Consider the following 12469-nt stretch of genomic DNA (forward strand, 5'->3'; position numbering starts at 1 on the left):
CTGCAGTTTTATGTTTCACTTTATGTGGGTGCCTCTGTTTCCATCTGCCCATTTTGATGTGAGGATATAGTACAAACATTGCTGGTGAGATTAATATTTTAGTGGGTTTGGTCAGTATAACAAAATGAATTCTGCTATCTCTTAAAGTTACTATTCAGTGGTATATATATTTTTTATTCTTTTTTATGGACACTGCAGTCTGAATGTACAAAAACAGTTAGGCATTAAATTAGGCTTTCCACTGCAGGATTTCCCATAATGCAAAGCTTTAAGAAGTACACAGAAAATAAAAAGGGAAAACTATGAATTCCACTTTGTGTGACTTTGGGATGATGAGGTCATAAGAGCCACAGGAATTGAACCAATTAGCTGACGTAGTGGTGCGTGCTCTTGGTACGAGGGAGTCACAGTTTCCAAGTTCTTGGTCAGAAATAGAACGAGAACACCCAAGTGAACGGAGCAACTCAGAATCCAACATGCCATCTGCATGAATGGAACACGCTGAAAGTGGCAGGTCCAAAGTATTTATCAGCACTTCTGATGGTTTGTTTCACATTGAACTACACACTTCCATAAACCTTGAGTTGTGAACCAGTTACTCCAGACATTGCTGGTGAGATAAATATTCTTTGTGAAGACATAAAGTGGAGAAAAATACTTTGTTATTGGCTTCTTGCTAATGGTGGTCACCCCAACACTGGTCAATATAAATGATTTTCTGACTTGCAGCTAAAGCACACAGGTGAGGTTTGGAGTTGTGCAAAATACAAGAAAACAAAACCTAAAGAGTAATTTGATTAAGAAAAAAATATATATAAATTACTTAAAAGCACTGTGATCAGTTGTCTTATGCAAACAATATCAAACCTGATAAAATTGGTAAAAATATGTAATGCAACAAATAATATAATACAATAATAAAGTAGCAATGTTTTAATCAGGAATATTATTTTGAACAACTCTAACAAATGTTTTTCAGAGAACTTTTTTTTTCTTTAACAGTACATTTAAGGAGGAGCAAAAAAAAAAGAATTCTTTCTTTTCAAATAAAATTGTTGTTGCAGGGAATGTGCAAATGGAAAAAAAAACAACCATCACTGCAATATTTGAACAAAAAAATATGCAGTATTTAGTTTCCCCCGCTCTTTGTGCCATTCTGTCTGAGAGGGAAGCTTGACATCGCTTCTCGTCAACAAGTTCATTGATTTTTGGTGTTAGGTTTTGAGTCGTGGAAATTCTGAGAGTGCTTTGGGGGTGCACCTCGGGACTACGAGTTTTGTGTGCTTTATCCATGCATGAAGTCAGACTTTGTCTTCAGTTTTATGTTACGCTGCAGTTCCATAAACGCCATCTGGATGTTTGTTGTTGTTTTCTCAATGTCAAAGCCAAACAGATTTAGCAGTGTATAGCTTCAAAGTAAACCAAACTGTGTACTCATTGTGCAGTTTGCTCATTTAAGCACCAAAATGTGCACATGGGAACGTAGCAGGAGCAACGTCTTCAAATGTTTTAACTATTAAAGCAGCGAATGGATAGGTGCATCCATTTTTACTTATACGTTGTACTATAAGTATACAGTATAAGTGCAGTATAAATCTGTCAAAATATAAAAAAAAAATGCAGAGCATTGTGGGATTTGTAGTGTTACTGGGATAAGTGCTTTATAAGCTACTGGCATGCTGCTAAAATAGACAGGAAATTAGTTAGTGGTTACATGCCTTCTGTGATGTCACCAGATTTATGTGTCACCAGATTTATGTGACTGGAAGCTAGGTTTGGAAAGGGCAGATTTTATCTTGATTAAAGAATGTTTCACAACAAAATAGCAAAAGAAACAGATAAACTGAACATGTCATGTTCAGTAGTAGCTCAATAGTTGACCTAGTAAGCCAGGTTGATTTTACAAAAAAGTTTGTATAATACCATTAATGTTGTTAGACAGCTTAGACATCGACATATTAAGCGAATCGTTACGTTTCCAAAAGGGTTCAAGGCAGTAGGATTGTTGTTTTGTTTGTAATTTTAACCAATAAAAAGCCAAGAAATACCTGGACCATGGACCTACATAGTTCTACGTGGACATTTTCCTTCAAATGCACACAGTTTGTAAATGTGATTGCGCTCAGATGGTATGAGACGGTGTAAGCCAGAAAGATCTGGGTCGCTCTAGTTGTAGAAATTCACAGCACAGATGCGCCCCGGAGACAGATGTCTATACAAGCTTTTCCTTTTCGCAGGTCAGCAGTGGAAAACCACTTGTTACCTGCCATTCACAGACAACAAAGAAAGAACAGTACACAATGCACTTCAGAAACGTGTGTTTTGTTCTGTACGATATTCTCTCTGTCTGTGATGGCGTATGATCTTCTTTTAATGTTCAGCCTTGGCTACTTAGACCTGACAGTCAGGCAGACTAATATACAGGAACACAACCGTGCTTTGTTATAATGCTGAGACCGGTGGGTGGGTGGGGGGAAAAAGGCTAGGCCTGAAATTACTTCTTTTCCTGTGTTTTTCCATTCCTTACTGCGTTTCTTGTGCTCTCTATTTTCTTTTCTTTTATTATTCTGCACCTAATTCAGCATTTCACCTTTGCCGCTTGCGACCACTTGATGCAGCAGAGAAAATGGAGAGCTGGTAACATTTATTTCTGCAGCTAATGAAGCGAAAGAGGATGCATATTAATTTTACTTTAAAACACCTAATTAAAACTCAGCTCTGTCCTTGTAGCTCCTGAACCTACAGTGATCTGAAACACGTTTCCACTTCAAACACGTCATGTCTGGTTCAACAGCAAATTATGCATACATTCAGTGTATTTTTCCTGTTTCATCTGTATATCCTAGAATGTATTAATTAGAAATATCAGTCTCATCACTTATGACTACTCTTGGGTTTCCAACAGGTTTTTCTCAAAATGTCTTATCTTCCCACATCTCCTCAGTTACAGCTCAACCTTTAGCATCTGGGATCATCATTAGTGTGCACTCAATGCTTCTGAGTATGCGATGATACAGAGGAAAGTAGGAAAATGAGAACAGTCTTTCAGACACAAATGACCTCTTAAAGCTCTTTGTCAGCTCCCTGGAACTCCTTTGAGCGTACAAAAACAGCAGAAAGCCTCTTAATTGCAGATTCCCACCGAGGTCGTGCTAAAACCTTTGATTAGAGGAACATTAAATGTTAAAATGAAATAGAGGTGCGCAGTTACTTAACAGCTATAGGATTCACTCTTGTCCACAGGCTGTAATGGCCACTTCAGAAGTTAATGATTGGGGTCAGCGCTTTGTGGTAAAACTGTAGTAAATCTTTAGAATATAATCAGAGGACATTTTTTTAAAGAATAATTTAGTTTCGCTTTTTATTGGAATTAAACCAACTTCTTTATTTATTTATTTTTTTTTTATTTATTATTATTGTTATAGTTTTAGTTAAGACTGCTCTAGACATACATTTGGCTTCTATGGGCGAACGTTTTCAGATTCAGAATGTAAAAAACGTCAGGCAAATTGAATTACAGTCCAAGACATAAATTAAACAACACTGTTGTTGAACTAATCAGGGGAGAACTTGTTTTCACCACTAACACTAAAACGATTAGATTTTCCCTGGGTTTTATCCATGTGCCTTAAAGGGTCTAAGTTCTCATTTGTGCGTCACCAAACATCCTCATTTGAATGTGTTTCAACACTAGCACAGCACAAATGTCCAGAGTGTGAGCTAAATATAAAGTAGCTAATAGACTTCAGAATTTAAATGGAGAGAAAATCAACAAGCTAAAATAATCAAGTCTTGTTTTCCACTTAGTCAAACATTGAAACACGGAGATCTATGCAGGCTGACATATTGTTTGAAGCCTTTTCAGGTGCTGTGATTTTTCACACTTAAATGACAGTCCCATTTTTAAGCAGCCTAATTAAAGGGAAACACGGATGTATGACCCTGTGAACACTTTGTCGATCACAGATCTGAATAAATTAAAGGTGTTTTCTTCCCCTTGTGTTTCTAGGAAACAGGAACTGCTGAACATCTCTAACGTCCCCCTGGGAGAATGTCCCCCATCGCCACCTCGCACAGCACCACCCAGCATGAAGGTATGACACCATGATTATACCTTCATGTATTGTGTGGAGGGATTATATTTACCGCATCACATCCATATCACAACCTCCTTGAGACTGAAACAAGGTTTTATATGTCCTAACACGGTTTTGTGTCGTACATGATAAATGTAAAATCATATAAACAACTTTTTACTTTTTTTTTATTATTATTTTATGTGTACATGCTATGCTGAAGTAAAACCACAGCTTATCATGCTTCAGGATTTGCAGGTATTTATTGCTGTATGGGATATGTGTAAAGGGCAAGTATCTAAAATGAGGTTCAGTTAAGCTTTTTTATATTTGTTTTTCCTTTCTCTGATCTCAGTCAATATATGCTTGATTGCATCAGCTGAATTCTGGTCTTCCAGGCGGGGAGTGCTGTAATCCCTTCTTTATGTATGTACTTGACATTAAAGAAGGGATTAACTTTAGAGAAAAGGAAAATAAAGAGGTAGTATGCCACCCTAATGCAGAAACAACAGATTCTTGGCTCCAGTTGTAAAATTTCAACCTGTATTTTTCAACTAAGAATTTCCCACAAGAAGGAATAGTTTGTGATTAATGAAAGTTAACGCATTAACATTTTTCCAATGTTTGCTAAAATGTTGTAATACCGCTGTCTTTCTGTTTATTCTCCAATTAGTGTGGGATAACTTCCTTTTGCCGATTATTAGTCATTACTGGTTCAGAAGGTTTATAGAGTCTCCTTTTTTATTACAAATCATCCAGTTTTATTTGCGGTTTTACTTGTAAACGGGCCTGGGCCAGTTTCTGGCTTCAAGATTTTGAACAGTTCTGGTCTCACATCAGTGCAAGTTGTCTGTCGTGATGATCTTATAGTTTAAAGTTTTTTATTAAGATGGTAGAAAAACTATACTATAAGTTCATTTATTTGAGATGAAGTATGTAAATATGCAAATGTTAGCAAGATATTTTTTATCACTTGACCCTTAGCAGGTAGAGTATAACAAATCTAGCTAATTATATCAACACTGTACATGTTTTCATCTTTCCCTATCTGGCTACAAGGAGCCCCCCATACTTTTTATTTACTTAAGGGAAATAGAAATTTAGTTGTTTAGATTTACTTTACTGGTTTTATCAACAGACAATTCACTGAATTTGAGTCTCATTTCTGTTAAACAGCTGACTGGAAGAGGCCTACCAGCAGATAGCTCCACTAATTAGCCAGCTAACATCAGCTGGTTGCACCTCAGTGTCACCCTATAAAGACCAGCATTATTCTTTGTAATAAAGATATTTACTTGTAAAATATTGCTAAATATCTATCAGAATCAAAATAGCAATTAAAAAAATGCCATACATGACATTATTTTAACTCCATTATTCAATATGTTTGATCATTTTGCAGCAATATGGAACACCGGTTATCTTTTAGTTTTTTAAACAAAAGCATTTAGATGACTTGATTTTTTTTTTTAATTATTATTTTTCTCTAAGTTAAGTACAGCTGTGATATTTTTACTCAAGCTTATCATACCCTATCATACCAGTTCATGCCTATTTGCGTATTTGCACTAAGTTTCATTCTCCATATAAAAAGAACTGCAGTCAGGTCATCCGGCAGGATAAACTGGATCATGGTGCCATAGCAAAGGAAATGGTTGAAGGCTTTACTCTGAGACTGATGATATCTTCACGCTAAATTTCCAGCTGAACTCGGGCTGTCACAGGAACCAAAGTGTGAAAATGTATCACAAAATTGAGGACTTTTAAATGCATCTGATTAAAGGAGCTGCCACACCGACTTATGAGCTACACACAAAGAATGCTTTTTACTTTTTGCAAAAGCCTTTCAGATGTAATGATTTCCAGACCTCTATTACTCATATCATGCTGTTTTCTTGAAAACCCACTGAAGAGTTGTTTTCCCCCCAAGGCGGTATTTTACACAAGAAACAGATAACGACTTCTCTAAGAAGGAAACACTTTTTTTTACATTGACCTCAAAGTGCACTGTCATCCCTGTTCAAAACAAAGTGAGACTGCAGAGTGACTGACAGGAAAGAAAAAAAAAACCTTCATGTACAAGAAAACATGTATGTGAAAAGAAGATGGAATCAAAACATCACTTTCATACTTGATATGTGGCTAATTATCAGCTGGCAACCAACAATTCAGCTGGGAGCTAGAGAGCTTTAATAGCAAGACTTGAAATGTTAGAAAGCTCTTATAATCACTATGTACATCAAATCCATGGTTTCTGTTTAAAAACATTCATCCTTTTTTCAGACAGGCTAATGAAATATTCTGTGGTTCATTTCATCAACTAATTTATTTAGCTTCTGGATAAAGCTTCGACATTACGGCCCAGCATTAGTGGTTTCTCCATTAGTGGAGCAGTTAGAGAATCTGTTTCAAGTCATAACCCAAGAGAAATAAAGTGAATAGCACAGGGTTGAAGTGGTTGAATCCATTATGTGTACTTATGCGCTGTAGTACTGAAGAATAAAATACATTTATTTCAATATTTACTCTTCAATTTCAAATTGGACATCACTGTTTACCTTTCACTTTAAATATCCAAACTATTATAAGGAAGCTTATTAAGATAAGTTGATAAAATGAGATCTCCTTCTATTACCACTTGTATCGTAAATGGAAAGATGTAACCAGCCGCCATGTGCCGTATTTTAAGGACTATAAGCCACTACTTTTTTTCCCACGCTTTGAATCATGCGGCTTATAGCCCGGTGCTGCTTTTCTGTGGATTTCTCTTCAACCACCAGGGGGCTCTTTAGCAGGAAGTGAATCATTGGAAGTCAAAATTGGAAATCAAAGAAGAAAGCGCCAATTTTCATAGAACAACCACATGCTAGCAGTAGGCATGACGGAGAAAGTTATTCAAACTCTTATGATGCAGCTTTTAAGTTGAGGGCTATCGATCTGGCAGTACATAGAGCCGCTGCACGTAAGCTCATGGTTTGGCGTTGGAGACGGCGGGCTTATAGCCCGGTGGCTTATATATGTACGTTTCCATAAAAAAAAATAAAAATAATAATAATAATGTAGGCGCGGCTTTTAGTAAAGTGCGCTCTGTCCTCTGGAAAATACGGTATGCAATTTATTTTCATCTACATTGCCACTTAGTTTGCATACACTTTTCACTGGGATGAATTTTACAATCATTTGGGACTTTCAACGATGACTGAATTTGAAATTGGATGGCTGATTTGAGAATATTTGAGACCTCTCAAAATCCCTGACAAAGCTCATAACCTGAAATAAATGGTGTTATTGCTCTTTCATCTTGAATTTTACATATTCATGATGATGCACACTTTGTGTAGTTCTATAAATAAATAATTTCCTTGAAGAAACTCAAGGTGACACAGCACATTGTAAATCTGCCCCACATAACTCCTGCTGCCATGTGCGGTGAACACACTGGGAGGATCTGTTCTGCTTTGACAAATCATTCAGTTACTCACCTGACTTGACTTTCCTGTTGGCGCTTCTGCTGCCGAGTCAAAACAGAGGATGAACAAAACTGAGAGCAGAGGCAAAAATGAGAACACATGGAAAAAAGACAAGAGAGGCTGTCTCAAGTCCTGTGATGGTAAGTCTGAGTCGACCGCCTATAAAAACACTCAGATAGGTTGTTGATCAAATCAAATTAATAACCAGTGTTTGCAGAATAAAGTGTTCATCTGAATGGTTTAAGCTCTGTATAACACTTGAAATGTTAGAGTCTGAATTTAATACCAACAGCCTCCGTTATGACCAACATATGCTGGAAAAAAATGTTGCTTTTACTGTAATTAGTCATTATTATAGTTGAGAAAAAATATATAATTCAAGTATTATTGCTGTTTTGTAAAGTCAGCATGCTAGTAAATGTGCAATTTAAGATGCAGTAAAATTGCCACATATTTCTGTTGAAGTTCAAAACCCTGCTATTAACATAGTGCTAGGGGTAATATTTCTAAATATTTGTTTCAAGTTTTAAGTTGGAAAACTAGAAATTGAGCTCTAGGACTAATCAGAAACACCAATCCAAGTCAAACACCTGACGTCTGTTCGATTTGAATTCATCCCTTACACTTTCCTCAGTTTCATTCTTATCTGGTGTTTACTCTGACGTGTGAAGCCTCATTTTCATAAACAAGCCAAAAACTGCGCTGTCTGTTCCAGATGCAAATCGTCACTGAAGCTGTACTGTATGTGACTGTGTTGACCTGTGTCTTACGCAATAGAAGCATCTTCGTCCTTTCATTGAGCTTTATCCTGTTCCTGAGTGAAGCTCTCACATGCTGTTATTAAAAATATGCCGATGTTCCCAGCTCAATGAGTTTTTGTCAGTTAGAGAAATTTTAAAGTGATAGCTCAGGATTTCTGAAGTTAAGATCTCTACATGCTGTCTTTGTGTCTTGATGAAGATCATTTTGGGCTTCTACAATCTTATAATAGCTCCGATCTGAAAAACGTCATGGAAGTTTATGCAAACACTTTTTTATGAATCTTTCTTCCATAGCCACATTTGCATTAGGTGATTTTTTTTGTTTTTGTTTGTGTTTTTTTTACTCTGATGCTCAGGGGGAGTTTTTGATATGAGGAATGTGACCAGTTGCCCAGGGCAGCATTAAAAAATGGGAAGCACACAAAGAAAAATCCCCCAAAGCAAAACGTATCTGTCAGTTTCACCAATATACATCTACAAACGGCGGTGATTTTGTACTTTTTACTTGATGTTGAGAATAGCTTTACAAACTTTGTGCACAACGGAGTTTGCCTGGGTGCCATTCAAGCAAAAAAAACAAAACTCTGCTGTAGAAACTGATGGCTATTTAAAGAGCAAATTGAAGTCAGACCTGGTGGACCAGCAGTTATCTTCCTGTTTGAAACATGTACAGAGAAAGGAAAATGTTAATTATTTCATACTGAGTAATTACTTGATGAGAAAAGAAGGCAGTCGAACAGTCTATAAGGTATTGTTTACTTAAACGGCTAACATAATAAAAATTTTTATACTGCTTTGTTTCTGACTGAAAATGCTTCGCATTATGTTTTAGAAATAAAAACAGCATTTCAAAGAGAATAAATTTGGGAGTAACAGCAGCATCATGTTTTTAAAAAATATATTTTTTCACACAAGATGATCACTGGAGGCACACCGCCTCCTACATCCATGTCCATAAATAAACAATCCCAGACTTCTTTGTAAATAAAATCAAAGAAATTATAAAAATCCAAATGTTCACAAAACAGCCTTCACAGTTCAGACATCAGAGTTGTTTTGAGATCTAAGATTTAACTAGTAACATCGTTTTACCAAAACCTCCTATCAAAAATTCAGAACTACAATTTCAAATGAAATAGACCTCTCACAGTTGCTGCCTTAAATTTGCATGCCCGAAAAAGCTCAATTCTGCAACATATCCCCCGTAGTCCCACACATCAAAATCACCAAAGTGTGAAGATTGCTGTGACTTTTCCTCCTTTCTTCTCGATTTTGTGGCCAATAAAGTTCATGACTTGACATGAATATGTGTGAATTTTGCCAGCCAATGAGCCTGTCAGTCAATCAGTTGTGGAGGCCATTTTGCCGATATAATCTGCTTTCCGCCAGCCTGTGGTATCCTGTTCAGGTTGCCATGGGAGATGAGAGATGCAGATGTTGCCTTGGCTGAAGAGAGACGAAGAAAGAAAAGCCAGAAGTGAAAAGGTTGGCTGAAAAAAAACAAAAAAAAACGGAGGACAAATTAGCATGATGAGACAAAGAGATAACAGAGAACAGGGCAGCAAGGGTAAAACGAGACACATTCAGGCAGCATTCAGACAGACGGCCAGGCATAAACACAGACTCTTTTCTTTATTCTCTGTTCACTGTTGGTGATAGAGCTGAAAATTGAGCACAGAGTCCTCGCTCTAACTCATTTTTTGCAAGAGCTCAGTTAATACAAGTGAAAAAAAAAACAAACTGTTCCAACATTCTGTATTGCCCAAGCTCTGCATGACCTTGCAAAAATATATGAGCTTTTTTATAAGTTTGTCTCACAACCACACATGTCAGTGTACCTCCTTAGAATTTAAGGCACACACAGAGTGACCCATAAAAGTAATAATGAAGAGAAATTATGTTTTTCATTTTCTTTACTAATAAAAACTTGAAAATATTGACACGAACATGCATTCTAACCATTTTACTCTGATATCCTTTATAAAATAAAACCCCTTTCGAAATTGATCAATTAGTAAATGTGCAACGCAAATCTTGAATTTATGTAAGGGTGACCAAATTGGTGGATTGGGGGTCACAGCTTTATCTAAAAGAAGCTGCTGTGTTCACAGGAGTCCAGAGTGAAACTTTCTGTGTGCTGGAAAACGAACACCATCAGCAGGTGTCCACGCTAAAACATGGTGGTGGCAGTATCATGATGTGAGGGTGTGTTTATGCTGTTATTCAGACCATGAAGTTGCTCAGGACGTAAACATAATGCAGTCAAGATAGAAAACCAGATGGAGGGTGGAAAAAATGTTTTATTAGCGCAGAGGTTCTGTCTTCCATCAACCCAATCAATCAGCCAACGCTACGATAGAATGACTTTGCTCATTCATATGTTAGGATGGTCTAAATCTAATTAAATTGTAATTGCTGTTCACGGAGACTTTCCGTCCAATCTCACTGAGCTTCATCCCCAAATGTTTTAATATTTCTGTTTAAGTTCTTGTTTTGAATGTGAACATATTGCGTTGTTGTCTTTGCCAGGACTGCCTCTCAAAAGATGTGCTGAATGTCTATTGGCATTTTACCTGTTGAGATAAGGGTTTAATTAAATAGATTCTAAAAAAAAAAACATGAGCAAGAATTTCAGCCTCTGCCTGTGCAAAGCTGTTAGGGATATGCCTCGAAAACATTGCTGCTGTAATAGCAGCAAAAGGGTGGTTCTGCCAAGTATTGACTCACTGGGGCTAAATACAAAATGAATGCTACAAATTTCAGTGTCATTCTTGAAACGGAAAAATAACACTGACATTTTCACCGGTAAGTCCTAACCTCCGTATTTCCCCCACGTTTGAGTTATGCACTCCTGGTGCCAGAAAGTCCCAATGCGATAAATGCGAATTGTAGGTTTTAATGTGACAAGTAATTTAAAACGTTTTGCTAGGCACTGTCTACTCTTACAGTCTGTAGAAAGAGAAGTAAACACCACTGGAAAAGTTTTTTAAAATATAAAAATGTATTTTTTTTGTATGTCTGGTTGTTTTAAAGTGTAGCCTCAGCACTACAGGGCGCTCCTCAGTGGTTAATATTAACACTTTGATAAGAGCTCTTTGTGTTTGTGTGTTTTGGCGCTGAAGGTGGTGACGATTAGGTTTTATAAGAGAACCGCTCATGAATCGATCTTTGATGACTGCAATAAAAGCATGTAGAATGTTTATGCCCAGGCTTCACTTGTTCATTTGCTACGTTTCATTAAGCGCTATGACTTTAGGAAGCACCACCCTATTATTACACATTCTCTTAGCTATATATATATATATATTTTTGTGAAATTCCTTTGTTGTGGCATCATGATGTGCGAGCGTGAAGATATGCACACACTCGTTCAAACCCCTGTCTCTGCACATTATGAGGCCAGCAGAATGTGAGCACGTGTAGACCATTATCACCTTCACAGCTTCTCTGTGCGAGGAAAGGTGAAGCCCCTCCTCTCGCCCCCCTCCCTCCCTCCATCCCTCTGCCCGGGAACGGAGGACATGCAGCCAGCACCCAGGCACGCTTGTGTTTGTGTAAGAGCGTGTCCGTGGGCGTGTTGCCTTCAGAGGAAGTGGTTCCTTATCAGAATGTATTCAGGGGTGTGAGTCTGCTGCCCTTCCCTGCCCTCTTGACACTGTGAGAGTTGCAGAGTTTCTGTTTGCGGCTGCACAGAGGAAGACCTTTAAATTCAGGCTGGTGCGTTTTGAATCACCTGCAATAAGGTGATAATTAGGTACAGCAGAAAAGCAATGACTCGGCTGATGTACAAACTTGACTTTGTGTTGGGAAGTTGTTCTTATGTAAATCGTGGTTTGCTAGCATTTACAGTGGCTTTACAGGTTTTCTAATGTTTTTATTTCTGTTTCAGTCTGCAGATTTCTTCGACATGCTGGAAAAGATGCAGGTAGGAAATGCTCCATTTTTATCCTGTGAAAGTTCCTTTTCCTTCTGCAGTGTTTTTGCTTATCTTCCCTCCTCGTTTCCTTTCTTCTCTTGGCGACTAGAGGGAGACTTTGACGAACACCTTAGAGCAATAATTGCACTGTTTCAGTGCTGACTTCCTAAAGGGCATCTTTTCTTTTTTTGTCTGCAAGATCTATCAGATATCCTGAGATTTTGTCTTTCATTCTCTGTCAGCCTG

At 37.5% G+C, this 12469-nt stretch overlaps 1 protein-coding gene across 8 annotated transcripts in view; it reads left to right on the forward strand.

Moving 5' to 3' along the window:
* The window catches only part of LOC103148113 (rap1 GTPase-activating protein 2-like), a 94584-nt gene that overhangs the window by 66206 nt on the left and 15909 nt on the right, over positions 1 to 12469 (forward strand). For all 8 annotated transcript variants that reach the window (XM_016678986.1, XM_016678983.1, XM_016678984.1 and 5 more), the window contains 2 exons: positions 4010 to 4094; positions 12197 to 12232. In XM_016678986.1, coding sequence (XP_016534472.1) covers positions 4010 to 4094; positions 12197 to 12232 — 121 coding nt within the window. The remainder of the gene's footprint in view (positions 1 to 4009; positions 4095 to 12196; positions 12233 to 12469) is intronic.

The sequence above is a fragment of the Poecilia formosa genome, unplaced genomic scaffold (assembly GCF_000485575.1).
Source record: "Poecilia formosa unplaced genomic scaffold, Poecilia_formosa-5.1.2 Scaffold198, whole genome shotgun sequence".
In the NCBI taxonomy this organism is placed as follows: Eukaryota; Metazoa; Chordata; class Actinopteri; order Cyprinodontiformes; family Poeciliidae; genus Poecilia; species Poecilia formosa.